At 37.7% G+C, this 24,258-nt stretch overlaps 3 protein-coding genes and 1 pseudogene across 3 annotated transcripts; all 4 read left to right on the top strand.

Moving 5' to 3' along the window:
- The first annotated feature begins 86 nt into the window (after positions 1 to 86).
- LOC141814459 (secreted RxLR effector protein 161-like) lies at positions 87 to 833 on the top strand. Its single transcript, XM_074702418.1, has one exon. It carries the CDS (start codon positions 87 to 89, stop codon positions 831 to 833), a length of 747 nt encoding a protein of 248 aa, XP_074558519.1.
- A 3,142-nt stretch (positions 834 to 3,975) lies between these two features.
- On the top strand, positions 3,976 to 6,949 carry LOC141814837 (receptor-like protein EIX2; annotated as a pseudogene).
- Positions 6,950 to 8,849: 1,900 nt separating this feature from the next.
- On the top strand, positions 8,850 to 9,803 carry LOC141814458 (uncharacterized). The gene is made up of 4 exons (XM_074702417.1): positions 8,850 to 9,191; positions 9,249 to 9,374; positions 9,454 to 9,585; positions 9,678 to 9,803. The coding sequence occupies exons 1-4, from the start codon at positions 8,850 to 8,852 to the stop codon at positions 9,801 to 9,803; spliced, it is 726 nt and encodes a 241-aa protein (XP_074558518.1).
- An 8,365-nt stretch (positions 9,804 to 18,168) lies between these two features.
- LOC141814457 (receptor-like protein EIX2) lies at positions 18,169 to 24,258 on the top strand. The gene is given in 5 exon segments (XM_074702416.1): positions 18,169 to 18,369; positions 18,445 to 19,625; positions 21,131 to 21,750; positions 21,753 to 21,814; positions 21,816 to 24,258. Coding segments are annotated over 5 exon segments (4,278 nt in total). The 3' UTR covers positions 24,030 to 24,258.

Here is a 24,258-nt window from a genome sequence, read left to right as displayed (position 1 = left end):
TTCTTGGAATTCAAGTAAATCAGTCCAAAGGAGAAATCTCTATTTCTCAAGAGAAATACATTGAAGATCTCTTAAAGAAATTCCACATGGAGAGTTGCAAACAGGTTTCTACTCCTATGACAGTAAGTGATAAGTTGACAAAAGATGATGGTGCTGAAAAAATTGATGCAAAATTATTCAGGAGTTTTGTTGGTTCACTGATTTATCTCATGAACACAAAGCCAGATATTGTTCAAGCTGTAAGTATGATCTCAAGGTTCATGAATGAGCCAAGTAAACTTCATTTTGCAGCTACTAAAAGAGTCCTGAGATACTTGAAAGGAACAAAGAAAATGGGCATCAAGTATGTAAAAGAAGTTCAGTGCAAGCTAACTGGTTATACCGACAGTGATTGGGCTGGTTCATTAGATGATAGAAAAAGCACTTCAGGTTATTTGTTTTGTCTTGGAAGTAATGCTATTTCATGGAGTTCCAAGAAGCAAAGATCCGTAGCATTATCATCAGCAGAAGCAGAATATGTTGATGCTACAGATGCAGCTTGTGAAGCCATTTGGTTGAGAAGGTTACTTAAAGATCTTCAACAAGTTCAAGAACAACCTACTGTGATTCATTGTGACAATATGTCTGCAATTGCTATGACAAAAAATCCAGTGTTTCACTCAAGAACGAAACACATCGAATTGAGACATCATTTCATCCGAGATGTTGTGAACAAAGGAGAAATCAACCTGGAGTTTGTTAGAACGGATGCGCAATGTGCAGATTTTCTTACTAAAGCAGTGCATGTGGAGAAATTTCAGAAAGCTAGAGATATGCTCAAGATTGCAAATTAAGAGGGGGTGTTGGAAATATAATTTGCAATTATTATCAAGATAATGCATGCATTTGTCTGTTCATATTCTTGATAGGGTGAAGTGTATCTATTTAATGTTCTATTTAATGTTGGTTCATGTATAGGCTAGATTCATGTTAAGTCTTGTCTATAAATATCTATGTAACGTCAACAAAATATATATGAGTAAAAATTTCAGAAGTGCATTAGCACTACAATGCTAGATTTTTTTCCAACTTCAGAATTTCTCTTTGCAATCCTTTCTTGTTATTGCTGTCATTTCCCAACACAACAAAGGCGAAGCCCAAGACTAACACAACACGGAAGAGGTAAGGTGATCAGATGAATGAATGGGTGGATGAGTTGTATCATGGTGCAGGGATTTACGCCTGAATTTGAAATACAACTGAGAGGGAAAAGGACCAAAGACGGGTGCAAATAAGAATCACGCTTTTGAAGCATTTTGAAGCCCGAAATCCCTTAAAGGGCTCGAGAGACGGTTCCTTTATTATCTCCCTTACAGAGAGCTCGCCGGTTTCCGATGTTAAAGGGACAAGTAAGTTGGTCAGATTTGAAGCCGGCCTTCTTCGAAACCTTCGGCGGCGACATCGCGTTGAACCTTCAAACCTCGCACTTATTTATCCAGCTTTGACTGACTTGCCTCCCAAATAGGTAGGGAACGACACCAGAAGGCAGAAACTCGCGGGTGACTCGACGTATTGCCCACTAAATCCATAAAATCTATCTGTGCGGGGATATCATCCACAAGAATTGTTCTGATTACAATAGAAATAATTCTACAGCTGAAGAGTATCAAAATGATAAGTCACAGTTGTTACCACTTTACCTTGGCAGCTTTATAGGATATGTTACTGGATTATGGGGCGTGTTTATCATCTTATTGTTCAAGAAAGAATGGAGACATTTTTATTTTCGAATGATAGATAAAATGTATAACAAAGCTTATGTAGCAATTAAGATAAGGATGAATAGATTTAGTACTGGCTAGCTAAGATGATTAGCCCATGCATGTACTATTGATAATAAATTATGAGAGAAGGATGATGAGTTGTGTTTGTTCATCTATAAAATGCTTGGAGAAAAATCAAATATCATTAATGAAATTAATTATGCAATGATCCTTATATCTTTTTTTCATGTTCTTTTTAATTTTTTACATTATGATCTGTAATTTCATTTTATACTAACTTTTTAAAATATTTTTTTAAAAAAATTACAAAACGACTAAAATGTTGAAAGATTGTCAACATCAACTATTTGCAGACAATGAATGATACGAAATACATTCACACAATGAATTTATCCATCCTAAGATTTTATTCATGAAGGGAGATAAATTATGATATTAAACTACTTTTTAAATGTGAGGAACTAATTGATTCTTCAACGATATGCACTTATGAAGAGTACTAATTTGACTATGTTGTCCAACAATTTGGAATTGTAGAAAATATAGACACACGCAAAAGACTAAGAATAGTAGTAAATAACAAAAAAACTGAATTAGATGCTTATTGAATACGTTGAGTTGACTAACTATCAGAATTTCTATTCATATTTTTTTACTTATTAAAATTTTCAGATTTTTTTAATTTTTTAGATTTTTTGAAGGTTTAGTGTTTAAAAAATTCTGAAACAAATACATATTTTGTAATTTAGATAAAATACAATCAATATTTAGATCACTTGTTATCATTTTGATTTTTTTAACCTTATAAATAATGTTTATATAATTGCATATTTGTATTTATTATGTACTAATCAATTCCCAAATCAATTTTTTTCATTTGTTTGGAAAATTATAATTTTTTTTAAAAACAAATCCAAATTTTAAAAACAAAAAGGTATTTCACATCATTGTCCCAATCCAAAATTAAAATAATTCAAAATTTTGAGTTAGTTCAATTATTTTTTCTTATTTAACTAGTTTGTCTTCTTCTTTTTTTTTGCCCACCCTTTAAAAACCCTATAGAATCCAAGATAAAAAATAGAAAATTGTAAAAAAAAAAAGGAAAAAAAGGAGAACAACATTGTGATTTAAAATAAAAACATAATACATTATATTAAAACATGTGAATAGAAATAACTAAAAGGATAATTGTTAAATATTATTAGAATCATAGAATTAATATATCTTAGTAATAATATGATTTGTCCATTTTGCATCTAAATCTTTATAGTTTTATTTTTGTATTTTACCAAAAAGATTTTGAAGATATTTTTCATTTTATAAATATATGATCTTCTCTAGATTATAATCCTAACAATCCTCCCTCAGGCCCTTTTTGTCTCGATGTTCGATCCTTTTGATCATGATGTAATCGACTTCAAGTCAGTTGACTAGGTTGATCAAATTTGAATTAACTTGAGTTAGATTTCGATGTTTAATCAATATATTAATTTGATGTCAAGTAGATCTTAACTGTATATAATCATATGGAAGTGGTAATTCGTGATACACAAGTTGTGGGCATGGAGGCTGTATCTATTTAAAGCTACAAGAAAAATCCAATTAGATTTCACAACGTGTAATCCAAGTGTCAGACAGGGCAAGATGGATCTAATTAAAAATATTAGCAATCTAGCTCCTCAGCTACATAAATCGTTATCTTCATGAGATTGCTTTCTACAGTCTGACGTAGGGAGGACGTTATATATCTATCTTTTTTGATAATTGAATTATGATGGTCATGCCCATTCCATATTTTTATTAATTCCATAATTATTATAAATAGTAATCCAACGACCTCTAGTCCAGTCTTTTTGACGTCGACAACATTGCAAATGAAAAAAAAAATGATAATCCCAAATTGAAATTTCTAGACCATCAAAATAAATCAAAGTACATACGATGACCAATCCAGTGGTCTTTGATTTGAAAATTGAAATCTAAATTAAAGGTGGTCTATCAGTCAAATAATCATCATTCACAATAAGGACTTAAAGACGATTGATTTGAAAGACGCCGACGCGCTTGCAGACTTAAAAGTCACGATCACATGGGAAGGCTTGGAAAAGTATACTAATCACAGATGTAACTATAAATATATGTTAAACAATAAGCTGTTAATTGCAATCCCCCTTCACCTTCAAGGAAAGCAGCAAGTAGTTTGCCAGATTCGATGAAGGCTATGCCTTTGTACTCGTTCTATTTCTCTTTGATGCTTCTGAGCCTTGCCTTTTCTTTCAAAGAAGCAGCAGCAGCAACGCCGACAAGAGGCTGCTCGGAAGTCGAGCGGGACGCCCTGCTCGTCTTCAAAGCCAACGTCAAAGATCCTTCCCTCCGTTTGGCCTCCTGGTCTCCACAAATAGACTGCTGCAGATGGAGTGGCGTCGTATGCAAGACCAACAACGCAAGTTTGTTCGGAGGTCAGCATGTTGTGGAGCTCAACCTTCAAAATCCTTACTACGATAATGAGTATGCTTTGCGAGGTGAGATGTTGAGTCCTTCTTTGTTGAACTTGACTCGGTTGGAGCTGTTGGATCTTACTTGGAACAACTTCGAAGGCACTCCAATCCCACAATTTATTGGTTCTTTTTGAAGCTCAAGTATCTTAACCTTTCTTGGTCCAATTTTTCTGGAGTAATTCCTTCTCAACTTGGTAATTTGTCGAGCCTTCGTCATCTTGTTCTGCAGTCGAGACTGTATGCTGGTCCAGTTGCCCATCGTTTGGATTGGCTCTCAGGTCTCTCTTCTTTGACACACCTGAATATGAACTTGGTAAATCTCAGTAAGGTCTCCAAGAATTGGTTGTCAGAGGTCAACATGCTCCCTTCCCTGGAAGAACTCTATTTGCGTCGCTGTGATCTTAATTACATCCCCTCTTCATTTAATTCTCATCTCAACCTCACTTCTCTTGTAATTCTTGAACTCGGTGGCAATGACTTCAACTCCACTTTGCCTAATTGGTTATGGCAACTCCCCAAGCTGTCAATTCTGAAACTTTCTACAAGTTCTCTTGTTGGTTCAATACCTACAGAAATTGGGAACTTGATTAGTTTAACATGTCTGGACCTTTCTTCTAATTCACTTTCAGGTTCTATTCCTACTGAAATTGGAAATTTAACTAGCCTAATAAATCTCTATCTTTTTTCTAATGCACTTTCAGGTTCTATACCTACTGAAATTGGAAACTTGACTAGTCTAACAGTTCTCTACCTTTCTGGTAATTCACTTTCGAGTCCCATACCTACTGAGATTGGAAAGCTTTCCAACTTAGTGGAACTAGATCTCTCTTATAACTCTTTCGTGAGTGTCGTCCTCTCAGAACCCCATTTTGCAAACCTAATCAACTTAACGGGTTTAACGTTGGAAAACTCTGGAATTACCATTTCATTAGACTATGACTGGGTGCCTCCTTTTCAACTAGAATTTATTCATTTGGCCTCTTGTATAGTGGGTCCTAGGTTTCCACAATGGCTTCGCTCACAGAAATCTATGTCTGAGTTGATTTTGTCGAATTCAAGCATCGAGGACAACCTGCCTAACTGGTTCTGGAATGTTTCGTCTGCCACCTTTTGGTTTATTGATCTCTCTCATAACAACATTACTGGCACTCTGCCGTCATCCTTAGCGAGCATGTCAACACTAGATGCTTTGGTTCTAAGTCATAATAAACTGGAAGGACTCGTTCCTCGTTGGCCAACTCAAATCTCGTCTCTCGACCTATCTTTCAATAACTTCTCAGGGCCATTACCATCAACATCCTTTAATGTTTCTCCATGGCAAAGCTCATTCGATTCAGAAGAATTTCAGTTACTTCTGTCAAATAATCAGATTAATGGGAGCATACCATCTTACATTTGTAATCTGAAACAACTTGGTCGCTTGGATTTATCCAACAATCAGTTATCCGGTGAGATTCCCAACTGTTGGCAGGAAGCAAATACGAGCCTATATTTTGTTCATTTGGGAAACAACAAGCTCGTCGGGGAGATTCCGAGCTCTCTTGGAAACTTGATTGGTTTACTGTCTCTGCATTTAAACAATAATAATCTTGGTGGGCATCTTCCATTGTCATTGCAAAACTGCAGCGGTTGGCTGTTCTTGATCTTGCTGATAATAAATTTTCTGGAAGAATACCTACGTGGATTGGACAAAGCTTGCAAATTGATTATTCTCAGATTAAGATCCAATGTTTTTTCTAGCATTATTCCTTCAAATCTTGGGAAATTAAAGGATCTTCAAATTGTTGACCTTGCCAACAATAACTTATCAGGAGAAATACCATATTCCTTTGGCAATTTCAATGCAATAACATCCACAACAGAGTAATGGCGTTGTTTCAACTATTCGAAAGGAGTTAATTATGTTACATTTGGAGAATATGATAGTATATCAATTGTCACCAAGGGAGATGAATATATTTTTTCATCCATTCTTTACTTGGTCAAGAGTATAGATCTTTCAAATAATAGTCTTACCGGTGAGATTCCTACAACACTAGGATCTCTAGCAGGGCTTCAAACATTGAATTTGTCGAGGAACAATTTAAGAGGCAAGATTCCATATACTATTGGTGGGATGCAGTCATTGGAAACTTTGGATTTGTCATTCAACAATTTATCTGGCGTTATTCCTCAAAGTTTGTCAATGCTGACTTTTTTAAACCATTTGAACCTTTCTTACAACAATTTGTCAGGACGGATTCCTTCAGGAAATCAACTTCAAACACTAGAAGATGCATCAATTTACAAAGGAAATGTCTATCTGTGCGGGGATATCATCCACAAGAATTGTTCTGATTACAATAGAAAGAATTCTATAGCTGAAGAGTATCAAAATGATAAGTCACAGTTGTTACCACTTTACCTTGGCAGCTTTATAGGATATGTTACTGGATTATGGGGCGTGTTTATCATCTTATTGTTCAAGAAAGAATGGAGGAATTTCTATTTTCGAATGATAGACAAAATGTATGACAAAGCTTATGTAGCAATTAAGATAAGGATGAATAGATTTAGTACTGGCTAGCTAAGATGATTAGCCCATGCATGTACTATTGATAATAAATTATGAGAAGGATGATGAGTTGTGTTTGTTCATCTATGAAATGCTTGGAGAAAAATCAAATATCAATGAAATTAATTATGCAATGATCCTTATATATATATCTTATATCTGGTTTGTATGTTTTTTTTTACATTATACTTTAATTATCGACTACAATATTGAAAGATTGTCAACAATAACTATTCTTTGTCAATGAATGATGCGAAACACATTCACACAATTAATTGATTATATGAATGTAAGAATATTTAGAACCAAGATTGTTTTTTTACCAAAAGACTTCACTCATGGATCTCTTTCATGTGGCCACCAATACGGATATCATTCTAGTTAATACATTAGAGATGAAACTTCTATTATTATACTTTCATTTGAAAAACATTCCCTCTAAAATAATTATAATTTTATTGACTAGGAAAGTATTCTCCATTCCTAATGATTTTTTACTTGTCAAATATTAATATTAATTTTGTAAAAATATTTGTTTTTTAAAAAAATATGGAATTGGATGCAACTTCTTTGATGCTGTTATTGGGCTAGTTAAGACTTTCTGGGCCAATAGAAACCATCATTGTGCAAGTTTTTATCAGGCCCATTTCACTTCGAGCTAGCAATCAATTTATAATTTCATGTCCTCTAAAACCGCGTGCCATTTATTTACTATTAATTTTTATTAATTTAGTGACTTGCATTAATTTAGTGACTTGAATTAATTAAACTTGCATTAATGAGTTCCATTAATTAAACTTGCTCTACTTGTGGTTCCTACATTCTTCACAATTATTTTTTCTCTCTTTTTTTTTTGATATTTTGAAGAGTCAATTATATTTTAATTTAGGTAAGCTTAGTAGTGCCCACGATGACAGTATAATTAAGCCAATCGAAGATGAGGTCTAACCCTATGCTGACTTGTTTCATCCTCTACTTAATCCTAATTATTTCACACCTCACGTCCTTGCATGTCTAAGTTTCAATCTTGATACTATTCAACATATAAGTTCGCTGTCAATTTAAGATTAACTATATTATCATCAACGAGAACAAATTAAACTAAAGAAGATTATTTAGATCTGTCACTACTTAATAATAACATAGTTAATTTGAAAAACTGAATACTAAAATTAAATATTAATATGCATGATCTGCACTTGATGGCCAATACAATCTAGATTTCACTCGTTACGATGGACCTTCATGCCACTCAAGAGGCAGCTTTAATTAGAAACTACCGTGATTACATTAATCTCACGTTAAACAAATAAGGAGAATAATTAACCGAATCCTACATGAACAGAAGATTTCGTATGACATGTATCACTAACACAGCTGTGCCCCACTCCTGCATTAAATGTCTTTAATTGCGTATTAATCAGCCATTTGTTCTTAATTAATCTTAGCGTTAATGTAAACATCAGTTGCATGCTCGGGCATGCAGCGCTGTGTTACGCTTGATCTCCAGACTCATGGACGCGTAGACAAAACACACTCATCTCTGATCATTCCTTTAGAGATTTAACTCTCAATATCCTACAGATTTTAACTCTCAAGTATGGATCTCGATCGGCCAGAATTAATCTTCTTATATATCTTGAAGATAAGAAGACGATATATATAATCCTCACGTGAAGTAGAGATATGCGGCAAGCAGGAATCTTCGACGTGGGCACAGTGCGACACTTCCGGAGTTCTTTCAGAGAATTTAATGCTAGCTAACATTTCCTCACCCGACAAACTTTATATATATATCGACTTCTCCTTGGCTTCATTAAATTCTGATAGCTTACAGATCATTTAATGCATGAACAACCCATGTGCCGCCTCCTTTTTAATCGTAATTCAAAGTTGCACACACACGAACAACACGCACATATATGTATATATATATGTATGATCACAAAGCCTTCTTCTGCATTGTCTCCTCAAGAAATTAGCAAGTGATCGATCGATCACTCTCATCAATATCCTTGTCTCTTCATGTATCACATGTCTCTTACTAAAGATTCATCCTTGGAACTTGGCTCGCAAGCTTGGCTCATGCTCGAAGACGGAGAGAGCTCTGATTCGCTGGGGAGCTACTCGAGCAGTTTTCTTCCTTTCTTCTCCGACCACATCTGCGCCGGTGAGAACAGGGAAGCACTCTCTGTTGTCAAGTATGGGGCAGTCTCCGTTCCAAGCGCCTCGGTGCTCAGCTTCGAGCACGAGGACAAGGACTGGATGGACGCCATCGATCAAAGTTGCAAACTTGGCACCAACTCTAGGATCGCTCATGAGCAGGACAGCTTTGGGTTTACGTACCCATCTTCTCGCGAAAAGAGACAATGCAACGTAATCAATCTATTGTTGAATTCATGATTTTTGCTTTGGGTTGAACACTTTTAACAGGAGTGCGTTGTGGTTATCTTGTTGCAGGATTCGTGCGAGATGCCGAGTCCGAAGAAGCAGTGCAACAGAAAGATGAAAGAGAAGTCGATCAGTCCGTCCAAGGATTCACAGAGTGTAGCAGCAAAGGTGACCCTTTTACGCTATTTTTGAGAATATTTTGTTGATTTTAAGATGGAAAATGCTAAAAGATTTGATCTTGTTGCAGAACCGGAGGGAGAGAATTAGCGAGAGACTGAAAATTCTACAAGAACTTGTTCCCAATGGCAGCAAGGTTGATATGGTGACCATGCTTGAGAAAGCAATTAGCTATGTGAAGTTTCTGCAGTTGCAAGTGAAGGTGATGGCTGATGAACTCAGAAAATTTTGAATTCTTTTCTAATTATCTGCTCCCTGTACTGTTCTTAATTTAGGGTTTCGATTGGTTTGCAGGTGTTGGCAACTGATGAGTTTTGGCCAGCGCAAGGGGGAAGAGCACCGAACATAGGGCAAGTAAAGGAAGCCATTGATGCTATCTTATCCTCTCAGAGAGACAGGAACTCCAACTCCAAGCTCTAAAAACTAAGTAGGAGAAAACCCAATAACAAGCACTGTGTTAAAAACAAAATCAGGGAAATTTTATTTTGTTCTCCTCTTTTATTTCCCTATTGTTTCTGACATGTATTCGAATATAAGTTAAATAAACTGATTCCAGAAACTTCAGCTTTGAGTTCAGAACATTTTTGAAAAAGAAGATCAATAATTACAATGAGCAACAACAGTGCATGAATTATAATCTCTTATTTGGAGAACCCCCACTCACACTGAGCAATAACATAAAATATGACAAATAACCTCACCAAAAAAATCCTCTATGACTACTTAAATGATATAACTTAATATGTAATATTGCAACTTAGGTTGATTCTATGCATGCATTATTCATAACTTTAAAAAAAATAATAAAAACATGCATGGACCGGATTGAATGTGGTGTGATAAAATACTGGCCGACAAAGGCACAATGCCTAATAGAAAAATAATCATCCTGCAGAAAGACACATGCCTTTGACCCTTATCATTATATATGCAGGCTGCAAAATGTGTAGTATTGGCATATCTATATATATATATATATATGATTCTAATTTTGTTCTCTTCAACACTGACGTGAAGGCCTCTTCTTCTCCTATATATACTATATTACATACTCACATTATGATTCCGGTAGTACTTTTATTCATCACGAAGCTAAATAAAAAAAGATCTTAATTTGTACATTATATGTAGACGTAAGAACAAACAACACGTATAGTATAATGTTTCAATACAGTGCAACTCATATATGAATTAATTTTCAAGTAGTATTGATTCCTACTTTGCTTTGTAATTTGTATCAACTTGAGATTAGTACACGTACGTACACAGTACTATATTGATGTAGTATCTTAAATATTTTCCATACTTTTCAATAATGACTAATAATTATGAACTAATTAATGTTATCCTCACTAAATGACTAATAATGGCTAACTTAAATATGCAAGAAGTGGAAAGAATACATGATATGGTGCAACGCATGCAGGCATGGAAGCTTCAACACATTGACCAAGCATGCACGTGCCCATTAATTCGCAATCTCCACCTAAAAATTAACAGAGGCAAAACTATTATTTGTTTTAATCAAATAATTGAAAACAAAACACGAGGCATTGAGGATTCTAGGGTTAGGGCTTTGTGAGCGTGGTGAAGCTAGCAATGGCATTAATTGTGCATGTCTTACCAAACTTTTTTTTAGACAATTATTGATTGCATTAATTAGAGAGTGCACTTCGTGATTTGTTATGGATTAGTTTAATATACAGAAAGAAAAAGAGATTTTGGCTTTTTTGATGAATTGCTATTCTCTATGTGTGATTATAGAAATAGATTTGGAATTCCAAAGCTATCGAGGTTGTGAACAAACAAAAGATAGGACCGAGCAAGTCGGTTATTGAACCTGTTGGATTGAGTAGTCGAGTGGGACTAGAATGTTGGCATCCTAATGAAAAAAATCACATCTCAGACTTGCTCAAATTAAATACTCTCTGTAGGATTCAAGATCTAAATCTTTCTAGCTTGTCACTTGGGCTTTCATACAACAGTCTAGTTCTTTGCAGTGACCTCACATTTTGTTCAACTCGATCGATCTCTCAAAGCACTATGTCTGCTATCTCAACGCAATGGAGATGGTCTTCTAGTGGTTCCTTCAAATTGAATTCAACTTAAAGCATGTTTTCTGGTGGTCTAGAATAGCTGGGATACCTCCAGAGTGAAGATTCTCATTTGGTTGGTACTTCATGAGAAGTTAAAATCAGAGGACGTCGTTCAATCATCTCCAAAGCAAATCTATATCCATTATTACACTGTATGCATGCATTGCATAGACGAAAGGCTTATCATTTGTATTTCTCTAGCCGGCTGGAGTGGTCCTTAATGCTGGATTATTTACTGAGGGTGAAAGATTTCTGTGCATTGTTGTGCTAAAAGGGTCCTCAAGTTAATTTTATGATCTCATTTATAGCCAAGGTTCTACTAACGAATTACTAGCTAGCCTTACTAATGGCTTGATTTACTTCATGGGGATATTGGGTTCGTGTTTACCTCAATCTCACATGAAAGTTAGTGCAAGCAATTAAATAAATGTCTCAAAGCCTTATAATTATCTCTCCTTAATTACATCTCAATCACGCTTCTTTGATTGCCACCATACTCGAGGTGAAGTCAAGTTTTGATTCAAGATTTTGATAATAACTTTTAAAACCCTGACAAACTAAGCTAGTTAACACCCTTAACCTTATTCCTCTTATATTAGTGCTTTTATATTAGAGCTTCATGTCATTTGCTTTGCACGTTCGATCCTCCCCACTCTGATCATTATTGTTCTACTCGTCACAAGGACAAGTCCATGCATGTACTTCATCATCTTGTTTGACTTTTAAAAGCCTTAAAGTAACATATTTTTTTAGTCTATTAAGAAATGAATAAATTGATCCTAATCTTTCTAAACTTTTATTAGATTAACAAGTCAATTACATTAATATATTAGATATAAAGAGAACATCCACGTATAGGTAACATGGGACTGAGTTCGTGTGTATTATTGTGTTATAAGTTCCGTAATTGTATATGGAATAGTTCCTATATGTATAGTTTTATTTTCCACAGTAATTTGATTAACTTACACTTGGTTCCACGCCATGTGTTTAGTTCTGGTTGGCTTCACTTCAGTTTTGCATTTTAAGATATAACAAATTGTACTGCTAATTAATAGATAGATTCAACCTTTTCTTTTCGATTAAACACCGAAGTTAAAATCTGTTATCCATTGTTAAAAAGATTTAAACTTATTGCTTCTGTCTTAACAAATCACTATTCGGTAAATTATAAGTGAGACTACTACAATTAAGGGGCAATTGCCTTAGCTTCCATGGGTTCTATCTTTTCTTTCCTAAGTGAGACTACTACAACGTACGTAAGGCCACCTCAAACATGAAACAATGATTCGTAGAACTCATAATGCTCCTTTCAAACAAGAAAATGATCAATGCAAAACGCAATGAAAAGTTAGCAAAGAACGAAAAAGTTCATGAATTTGACAAGAGATCTAGTTAAGAACATTTATATTTATTTACATCTTGAGGCTAAAATTACAATATGAGCTCCTTTTATTTGAGAAGGTGATTGGTAGCATTGATCTGAGTACGAGAGACTTGTTCTATTTCGCTTGCACATGCTTTGGTAAAGTTGTCAAGTTGATCCTCATACTTCCAACTGGACAATGTATCCAAATTATTGTATCATGTGCAATCTACATCTTCTTTTTTCCATTGTGTTTTCCCATCAGATATGACAAAGCCTGTTCATCTCCTCCAATACTTCTGAAAAACTTAAGTCACTGCAAGTTGCCATGATTAACTGTTGATCTCACTAGTAACAAGGCTTCTTGGATGTAACAACTGTTAAAAAGTGCTAGGAAAGATCAAACTTCATCCTTTAATTTAATTGGTCCTATGTCTCAGAATGAAAAATTTTAAAATATACTTGAATATCAAAAAAAAATCTTCTAAGTGCAGCTTTAACATGACATTAGCTTGATGGAATTGTTGTTGGCCAATCAACAAGCTTACGCAACAAAAAAAAAATTAAAGGAAGGAAGATTCATCAGCAAAAGTTTACAAAATATGAAGCTCATGAGCTTGATATCAAATTAAATAGCATGAATTAATGGATAAAGCGAGCATCCATCGCCTGAATGATATCCTCATATCTTGAAAGAGCCCAAATAGTCATCATTTCACTTTTCAATTTCCTTACAGACGACAATGGAAGTTTTTGGGCCTGCATAGAAGGGACAAAATATCAAAAATATCATATTTCTTTTCTATTTTTACCGGCGCATGAATAAATCTTTTTGGGGCCTGTTAATTTAATTAAATAAACTACGATACAAGTTATTTGGGCCGTAATTTGAGACCTTATGATTTGTTTTTATTCTTTAAGCCTAACTGTTTCTATCAATGTTCAAAATAATTAAGTTTCCTGCTTGCATACACACTTGCATGTCCAGTAATACAAAATTTTTGGCTTGCAATTGATGACAGCACAAACACACATGCATCTATTTCTTCATGGCTTGCACGTGAAGGATAAAGGAGTGACATGACTTTCTTTCTTCTTCTTCTTCTTTTTTCTTTTGGTTATGTTTGATTTTAATATCAGAGTTCTGTGCATCACTTGGATGCATGGAAAAAACAAACAATTCACAATCAAAAAATTGTGCAAACTTATGTGTTCACGAGCGAAAATCAACCGTAAATTTTACACAGTAACACAAAGGAAAAAAATATTTAGAAAATTTAATTAATCAACCTGTTCTACGATGTGGTTGACGAAACCAACGACGCCGGTAACCGAAATTAGCAAACAAACGTCGACGACCGGGGCGTTCAACGCCGGCAGCCTACGTCACTGGTCGTCGAATAAAATCTTGAGAATATGCCGCGGACGTGGATCCACTCCTGTGCGATGCCAGAAGAGATGTCAGCAACCGAAACGATCGACCAATCGTCGACGAAGAGACGATTCTGAGATGCCGCGGACGTGGATCCGCCCCCGTGTGATGGACGAACAGTGGCCGCCAGTGAGATTTGCTAGACGTAGGCGATGGTGGAATGACCGTCGATCTCCAGTCCAGAGTGCCTCGTCCAACGTCGACGATAGTGATCAGAAGTAGTGTCGCATGCGCGATCGCATGGGATGGCTAGGGTTTCGCGATAGCGGAGAGTCGTCGGGGAGAACACAATGAAGCGTGCGGACGGTTTCAGCTTTAATTAATTAAATTATGGCTTTAATAAATCGCCGAAGGATATAAAAATAATCTTAAATTATGGCTTTAATACACAACCAGACCATGGTGTCTACTTTTTGTTTAGAAATCGCGACGCCTGTAAGAAATTTCTTGTCCAGAGGTGACGACGACGCTAGTGAAGTTGTTCTTCATGCTTCTGCCAATAGAGAGGTTGATTCCCAGGTGCTTTCCGAAGATTGAGTTGCCTTGTATCTGCAGGATATCAAGGTGCAAGCATATTTTGATGGATTTTTAAAACCTTTAGCAAATTCCCTAGTTGGCTTAAATTCTTCCGTGACTTCACCGTTCCATGAGATTTGGAAGGATGGATGGGTCATTATGCACGATAAAAGCGGTAGTTGAAGATGTGGAAGATCAGGGAAAGGATTCTTTGTCTCTTGTTCAAGACTCGATCGATAATGAAGCTTAATATAATTTGGAGGGTGGAACGAACTAGTGATGGATCTGCACCGCCGCAAGGAATCGCCACTCGACCTTTCATCAGCCACATATCTGTGGGGATTCAATCCTCAGAGATGCTGTGGCTTTTTGACTTTTTCTATCTAGATGGTTACTTTTGGACATCATTTCTCCCATTAATAATTTTATGGTTCCCTTTTGTACATATAATCTCCCTTTATTGTGAAATTCGCAAGCTATGTTTTTCATCATCATAAAAATACTAAGCTGCTTCAGCAGCCCGACCAATTGGAAGCTACACAAGTTTCAGGAAATGAAAAGCTGATCGAGTTTAGATGTTGAGCCTAGATCGAGTTTAGTTGATGAGGGTGCAAAGCAGAAGACAGCTGCACAAAATGCTATGGAGATTCAGATCTCCCAGAATGCCATGGCGGTTCAGATCTTTCAGAAACTTGTTCACTATATATCAACTGCTTTTAAATCTGCTTTCAGAAAGTTACCCGAAGGCTACTAAGAGAAGGCTTTGAATACTAGCATTGCTGTCGGTTTGCAAGTCTGCTAGGATCAGTTAAAAACATCTCGTTTAGGGGTTGACTTAATAGGCCAGCATTAATTAATGATTTAGTCCAATTTTTATTGTGTAACTTGGATATTCACTTAGAAATTAACCTACTGTAGTCCCTGACAGCAAAGAGATGGAGATCCATGAGGATGATGCTAAGAAGTCTCTGTTGAACCAAGTGAGCAGACTGGTGAAGATAGGGACATAGGGTAGTGGCAAATGAAGTGACGGCAGAAGAATCAGAATGGAGTGAAGATGGCGACATGACGAGAATGAAGAAGTTTCTGAACAACTCGTTTCGTTTGGTAAAAAAAAAACAACTCTGGACGTTCTGCAACGTGAAGTGGATAATTTCTCCTATTAACCCCAACATTTCAAGACTTTAGGAAGGTTTTACTACAGAAGTATCTACCCCTTAGGTTCATCTTTGATGCTCCATAGCAATTCAGATTGGTGTGAAGGATAAGTGGATCTGTTGTTTCTTTGGACATGATCAGAATTTTCCTCAAGTTGACTTTGTATCGTGCATAACATTTTCCATTCAAGTCCCTCGTGTGTCGTACAACAGAAGGGACTAGCTGCGTTATGCAACCTCCAAACAGCCTCGTTGACTTATCTTTTACCTCCATTGATTGCTGAGTTATTGCAAAGATCTGCTTCACTTCCAAGACACCGCGTGGATCTGAGAAGCTGCCAAAGATATTAAAACCAGCATGGCAGGGCTTGGCTTCATGCACACTGGAGATCGAGGGTGGTCCAGAACACAGGATCAGGTCTTCATGGGCCACTAGCACGTCAATAACATTAACGCAGTGCGTTGCTGATTCTCTCCGGAGTGGCGGTCTGTTGCGTTTGTGTCATGACGATGCAAGTGGCCCTTGCTCATGGATGCCCATCTACAACAGCGCGGCATGAGTTGTACATTGAGTTCTCTCCGGGATCAGTAGGAGAAAGATGGGCCATAAAGCTGCCCTGCCTTCTTGCTCTCACTGCGATGCCAGCAGCAGATCAGTCCCAGCAGAAAGCCCTCAAACTCTCATTATTGCATAAGGTAATTCGGAGTCCGTACTCTGGAATTTGGTAGTGTAAATAATAAGCATGTATGAATTCTTTTGTAAAAAAAGTTGAATTTACCATCTTAATGGTTTGATTTCATGATCATCTATCGGATGCACTGTTACTCTGTCACCAATCATGTTCAGTTTTCTTTGAATTTGAAACTTTTACTCCACACAGTAATTATTACTTCTGCCTTTCATCAAACCGCTCAAACAAAATAAATGAAATATTCCTGTGTACACAGTAAGTGCTATGGAAAAACCATAGCAAGATTGAAGATCCCAAGAGAATGGCGACACTTCTTGCGACTTGCTACTGGTTAAATTAAAAGGGTAGATAGGGTAGGATCAGGCGACAGTTGACGGTACATGCAATCTCTGATCAAGTCAACGGGCATTCATGAGATCGAGATCGAGATCGAGATCGAGCTGCTTGCTGGCCGTCCTACGCATGGAAACATCGCTTTCTGTACCTTCGTCATTACACCTAATGGAGCACAAGGGCAGCCACCCTTTCTCCCTTCCCTAGTAGCAACAAAAACGCCTTTCGAGTTACAGGGTACCCAAACGTCAACACACTGCTTTTCACTTCCCCTGCCATGTCCTTACTGCTCCTCTTCTTCGTTCCTGCCTGCTACTTTAATATGTGCATGTTTGTCGCTTCTACAACAGTAAATGAGTGAGTCACAGTTCAACCATTTTCAGCTTAAATTAATCAAGTTTAGCTTTTAAGAATAAAGACAAAAAAGTATCTCTCACACTTCAGTTTCAGTTCAACTCAAATGAACTCGACTAGCCCATTCCATTATCAAAAGGTCAATTGGATCGAATATAAACTAAAAGATAGTTTTATAAACGAAAGAAGCATGAAGATCAGAAGCAGAATACATAGGAACTGCCACACAGGAATCCAGCATTATCAGTAGATGTGAGAAAAGAAGAGCCAAATTAAATGAATAGACTTTTAACTGCATGTATAACAAGAACGCAGACCCAGCAGCTGAGGAACATGCACGTAATTGACATGGTCCCCCATTTAATTTTTGAGATTAGGACATCTCAAATGTAAGATTTTTGAAGAGTACAATTCTCACAGGATCTTCCTTCGTTATACTTGACGGCCATGCATGGCGCACCGATCCTTTCCCCTACTTTACTCGCTTTACTCTTTTGCTTCCATTTTCATCATTGCTCAATTTTAACAAGCTCCAATAAATGCCACCCTTCGAGATCGTTGTCCTCTCTTCAGTGTTTTTAGGCTCTGAGCCCTTAGCTTTTTTCTGTTTCATCTTCTCCGGTCGGCAAACACTTTCGACAACCACACCATCTTCTTACGTTCTTTTCTTACCTCACCGTTTGGATTTTGTCGTCGACACTTCGCCGCAAACACAGGGAAGGACCGAGTTGTTTCCGTCGACCTGAAATTGGCTGGCTGGCTTCACGACACGATCTTTAATTATAAGCTCTGCTTCTTCTCTTACTGCAAAACTTCAACGTTTAGGAGAGGAGTGGGGGATGTGGAGGATCACTTCTTCGCGGGCCTTTCTCCTCCTAAATCTCCTTCTCTTCCATGCGCTGGCCGAAGCAGAGAGCTCCAATGCTCCAATGGACAAAGCAGAGCAGGAAGCTTTGTACGCAGTGATCCAAGACTTGGTCGGAAAGTGGTGGAACGGTTCGGATCTTTATCCTGATCCTTGTGGCTGGACGCAGATACAGGTTCTTATTGTTCATCAAAATATTTGATGCCTTTTCAAAGATTTCAAAGCTCGATTTTGAAATTTTTGACTGCAGGGAGTTTCCTGTGATTTGTTTGACGGTTTGTGGTATGTCACTTCCTTAAACATCGGCCCGATCCTTGGCAATTCCCTGGACTGTTCATCCGACGCCAAGTTCAATCCACAGCTGTTCCAGCTCAAGCATCTCAAGAGCCTCTCCATCTTTGAGTGCTTCTCCTCTCATCAACAGCAACTCACCATCCCACCGAGCAATTGGGAGAGACTGGCTTCGACCTTGGAGAGCTTAGAACTCCGGTCGAATCGCGGACTCACCGGGAATATTCCGCCCAATTTGGGTCAGCTCAGCAACCTCAGCTCCCTAGTTCTGGTGGACAACTCGTTAACCGGTGAGCTGCCAATGGAGCTTGCCAACTTGGTCCATCTAAAGAGACTGATGCTATCTGTAAACAAGTTCTCCGGTCAAGTTCCTTCTGCTCTGTTCGCCAACATGGCACAACTCTTGATCCTGGACCTCAGCAGCAATCACTTGACTGGTTCTCTCCCTGCCTCCCTCTGCAATCTCAGCTCACTCTTGAAGCTCGATCTCAGCAACAACCAGTTCCAGGGAAGTCTTCCACCAGAGCTGGGAAAATGGACGCAGCTCACTCTACTAGACCTCAGGAACAACTCCTTATCAGGTGCAATGCCAAAATTAGGATCACTCCGGGATTTGCTTCTGGCTTACAATCCATGGGGAGGAAATCTTTTGGAATTAGAGTGGGGAGATTTGCAAAACCTCTCGACATTGGATCTGTCTCACATGGGCTTGACTGGTGCGATTCCTGAGGCCATTACAGACCTGAAGAGATTGAGATACGTTGCGATCGATGGGAACCAGCTCAGTGGCACCGTCTCTTCTAAATTTGCAGATCTGCCTTCTCTCACTGCGTTGTACCTCAACGACAACAACCTGAGTGGAAAGCTTCAGTTCCCTCGAGGATTCTACGAGAGGATGGGGAAGAGATTTGCGTCCTGGAACAATCCAAATCTGTGTTACAGTGCCATCACCTCAGGGGATGTACCTCGTGGTGTGGCACGATGCAAGCAAGATCAAGAACACTCTACAGAAGAGTTCAAATCCAATCAAGGGGTAGACAATGGAAGTTTAGATGAGCATTCTGGGTTGACAGCCCCCTTGATCATGACTCCTGCTACATCAGTTAGTGCACTATGGTGGGCAATTGTTTTGATCATGATGTTGTAGAATTTTAAAATTACTATACACCATGCATGTAACTTCGTTTTGTTTGCAAAGAAGCAAGAAGGACGGTAGATTAGTTATGGGCTTAGTTATTTTTGTGTGACAGCTACTTAAAAGTGAAGGATGATGAATCTCTGGAGAGATCTTTTTGACTGCCATTGTCAGAAGTTTTGATCTCTGTGACAGAAGCTAGAAGCTATCAGAGCCTATAACTGTTAACAATGGACAGGCAGCAGAATGAGGAGCTTTATTTGAGGTGGATGTTAATTGTTTTTGTCTACAAGTAGGCTTGTGGTAGCGTGAAATTCTGAAGGCGACAGTCGCCTTGTGATGTTTGTAGGCACAGAGGGTAGCATCTTCCTCTTGAATAAAGGTGTCAGGATCCAATTCTTGATCATCATCAATGATCAATTATTAAAAAGTAATCACTAAAGATTATTAATTGTATGCAAATTTATTTATTTATTTTATTAAATAAATTAAATTTGGGATTTTATCAAACTTATTGTATTTATAATTTAATTTGATAAATACAATATAAGAAACCTTCCTTGTTCCTTCTAATAAATTATAAATAGCCTTGAAGCTCTTCTATTATGGGTTTATTAAAACAAAATTAGAATGCTTATAATTAATTATTCATATGGAACAAAATTATAAAACGCTCCCTTTTATAAGAAAAATGAAATCTAAAACTTTATTTTTATATCTCAAAATAAAATTTTCTAATTTAAAACTGGAACATTAACCTAAGAGCTGCAATTCTTTTTATTTTTATTGAGAAACAGTCTGTTTTATTTTGCATCTTTCGTATCTCTTAAGATATGAGTATATTCTCTTCAGCTAAACTTCTACTTGATAGCGATAAGAGTAAATTCAATCCACACATGTCAGCGTATTCTTTTCTAACTCCCAAAATCTCGATAAGGACAACAAAACTCTGACTAAGTCAATTCTTGCATATCTAGATGTACTAGTTGCTTAGATGCATAATAAATCACTTTAATTTCTTCTCTCAAATTCTATCAATACATATAGTGTCAATATAGTACTAGTTGTCATCGTATTCCGACTCTCAAAATTTTGATAACGACAGTATAAAATTCTTACTAAGTAAAAATCAATTCGTGCATATTTAGATGTGCTAACTGCTTAGATACGTAATAAATCACTTTAATTTTTCTTCCAATACATATAATGCCAATATAGTGTCAATTGTTATTGTATTCCAACTCTTAGAATTTCGACAATGACAGCACAAAACTTTGACTAAGTAAAAGTCAATTCATGCATATTTAGATGCGCTAATTGATTAGATGCGTAATAAAAGTCTATCCTGATAAATACTTGATTGTAATTTTTTCTAATAAAATGTGGTTATGATTTTTTTTCTTTTTAAAATTAAAAAAAATATAGTAGAAGAAGTTCATCATCTCCATTCAAAATAAAAAAAAAATCCCACTCTGTAGCACTGCGATAGCGAAATTTAACAAGTTGTTAGTTTATGTCCACATCTCATCTCTCTTTATATGTTGGTCCTAATAACAAATGTTAACAAGCTTGAGTACATGAAGCAGGCAACAATGGCGCGGCTCTACCACCCCTTTCTCTGCCTCCTTGTGGTTCTAGGAACCAGCATCTCCTTCTTCCCAATCGCGAAGGCCACGACAATCGGAGGGTGTTCGAAGGCGGAGAGCGACGCCCTTCTCACCTTCAAAGACGGTGTCACCGATCCCGCCAACCGCTTGTCTTCATGGCAAGGCCAAGTAGACTGTTGCAGATGGAGCGGCGTGGTGTGCCAAAACATATCAAGTCATGTGCATGTTGTGGAGCTCAACCTCGAAGACGATGACTACTTCAACAACCAAACGGCTTTATCGGGTCAGCTCCTTAATCCATCCTTGCTCTCCTTGACATATTTGAGTCGACTCAACCTCAGTCGCAATGACTTCGGAGAGACCCAAATCCCACAGTTTGTTGGCTCCTTCAGAAGCTTGAGGTATCTTGATCTTTCTTGGACAAATTTTGGCGGGACAATTCCTGCACAGCTTGGAAACTTGTCGACCCTCCTGTATCTTGATCTGAGCTCATACTGGTCCTACTCTGCAACTGATTGTGTTGTATTACCAGAGTTGATAGCATGGAGTGGCTCAAACAACTCACTTCTCTGAGGTATCTCAACATGAGACTCTGTGAATCTGAGTGCAGCCTCCCATGAATGGCTACAAGCAGTGAACATGTTGCACTCACTGGAGGAGTTACATTTACCAAACTGTGGTCTTACCGCGGTCCCTTCTTCTCTTTCCTTTGTCAACCTCACGGCTCTTGAGATTTTTGAACTCTCGTCCAATTCCTTCGAGTCCACCTTACCAACTTGGCTGTGGGAATTCAGCAGCCTCTCGTATTTAGACCTAGAAAGCAATGAATTCTATGGTCGGATACCTGCTGCAATTGGGAACTTGACGTCCCTTGATACTTTGATTCTTGGAGACAATAATTTAGATGGAGGGACTATTTTAGCATCAATAACAAACCTCATCCATCTAAACACATTTGATTTCAGCTATAACAACATGAGTGGTGGTGTTCCTGATTGGCTAATGCACATGACAAATCTCACTCACCTGGACCTCGGTTTTTGCTCCATGAAGGGTCCGTTTCCTGTTGAGATTGGAAGTCTTTCCAATTTGGTCTATCTTGATCTCTCTTCTAATTCATTACAAGGTACTGTCTCCGAACTCCATTTTGCCAATTTAACAGCACTGGAAACATTGTATTTGTCCAACAACTCCTTGTCGATTTTGATCAATGAGGAGTGGAATACTACTCTGCAACTCAAACACATCGGACTCAGTTCTTGTAACCTGGGACCTCATTTTCCTCGATGGCTTCAGCGGCAGAGATCCATTGTGTCACTGGATTTGTCGAATGCGAGCATTGAAGAAGCTTTGCCAGATTGGTTGTGGAGCTCTTGGCCAGCCCTTGGTGCATTAGATATCTCACATAATAAGATAAGTGGGAGTTTGCCAGAATCCTTGGAAGGCATGGAGGAGCTGCAAATCATCTTGGCAAGTTCTAACATGCTTCAAGGTGGTGTTCCAACTTTGCCGAGTTCGATGCGAATACTGGATCTTTCTAGGAATTCATTGTCAGGGTCACTACCAACAACATCAGCAGCAGAACATTTTTCATTTTTGTTACTAGCAAATAATCAAATCAATGGAAGCATGCCATCCTACTTCTGCAATATGACATATTTGTATTACCTTGATCTTTCAAACAACCAAATAGAAGGGGAAATCCCTTCATGTTGGAATTCATCAGTGCTCTTTTTCATGAGGTTGTCCAATAATAATCTCTCAGGATCGATTCCTAGCTTTTCTGTGTGCCAAGACTTGAGATATTTGAACTTGAACAATAACAACCTTTCTGGAGAATTGCCTCCGTCATTGCAGAATTGCAGTTCGCTGACTGTTCTGGATCTTGGTGAGAACAAGTTATCTGGAAACATACCGATATGGATCGGAGTTAGTTTGCAAGTTCTATCGATCCTCAGGCTCCGCTCGAATACTCTCTCCGGTAGCATTCCTCCACAGCTTGCACAATTGAGTAACCTGCACATCGTTGATCTCTCCAATAACCAACTATCAGGGTTGATACCGAGCTCGTTTGGAAATTTTAGCGCGATGATTTCCACTTCGAAATATATTACTGTCCCAGACTTGTATGGTTTACAAAGCTTCCCAAAGTTCATTTTTCGGCCAACTGTAAGCATTGCACTTTCTGCAAAGGGACAGGAACTCGGATATTCGACGAGCACCCTAGATCTTGTAAAGAGTATAGATCTTTCCAGTAATGATCTAACTGGCAAAATCCCCAAAGAACTCGGAGCACTCGTGGCACTTCAAACGTTGAATCTGTCAAGAAATAAACTGCAAGACAGAATTCCAGATGTGTTTGCTGGGATACGGTACTTGGAGACACTTGATCTATCATTCAACAATTTGTCAGGTGCCATCCCTCAAAGCTTGTCAAGATTGAGTATGCTGAGCCACTTGAATCTGTCTTACAACAACTTATCAGGAAGGATACCATCAAGCAATCAGCTTCAAACGCTTGATGACCCCTATATTTATGCTGGCAATGCCTATCTCTGTGGACCTCCGGTTTCGAACAATTGCTCGGCTACCGCTGTTGAGGACGGAGAAGCCATGGATCATGGGTCTGAATTGGCTAGCTTGTATGTTGGCTCTCTAGTAGGATTTCTTGTGGGACTTTCTGGTGTCTTTGTTATCCTTCTATGCAGGAAAAGTTGGAGGTATTACTACTTTGAAACAATTGACAAATTTTATTACAGGTTCAGGCAATGGCGATTTCGATCTTGCAACCAACATCGTTGAACTAGGGGATGCGTGTTTATGCTTAAAACAGAATCTTGCAGCAGCTTTAAATAAATATTGTAAGTGATTAGAACAATATTACATAATTTGGAACCGAACCTTGTAGATTGGTCATTGTATAGATGATCAAATGCTGGATAACTGATGTGTGTTTAATCTTGCTCAGTGTTTTTTTTTTTTTTTACGTGTATGAATCTTTTTGGCTATTATCTGATATCCATTGTCTGAA

This window comes from Curcuma longa, chromosome 21 (genome assembly GCF_044706935.1).
Source record: "Curcuma longa cultivar G26 ecotype Majalengka, Jawa Barat chromosome 21, ITB_CL_G26_1.1, whole genome shotgun sequence".
Taxonomy (NCBI): domain Eukaryota; kingdom Viridiplantae; phylum Streptophyta; class Magnoliopsida; order Zingiberales; family Zingiberaceae; genus Curcuma; species Curcuma longa.
The sequence above is the reverse complement of the archived record's forward strand: the minus strand, read 5'-3'. Positions and strand labels throughout refer to the sequence as shown.

Bases quoted from the DNA above. Each gene is read 5' to 3' on its own strand.
- LOC141814459 (XM_074702418.1), top strand. From the start codon at position 87: ATGGAGAGTTGCAAACAGGTTTCTACTCCTATGACAGTAAGTGATAAG.
- LOC141814458 (XM_074702417.1), top strand. From the start codon at position 8,850: ATGTCTCTTACTAAAGATTCATCCTTGGAACTTGGCTCGCAAGCTTGG. The intron at 9,192-9,248 runs GTAATCAATCTA...CACTTTTAACAG, and splicing joins GCGAAAAGAGACAATGCAAC to GAGTGCGTTGTGGTTATCTT. The intron at 9,375-9,453 runs GTGACCCTTTTA...ATCTTGTTGCAG, and splicing joins CACAGAGTGTAGCAGCAAAG to AACCGGAGGGAGAGAATTAG.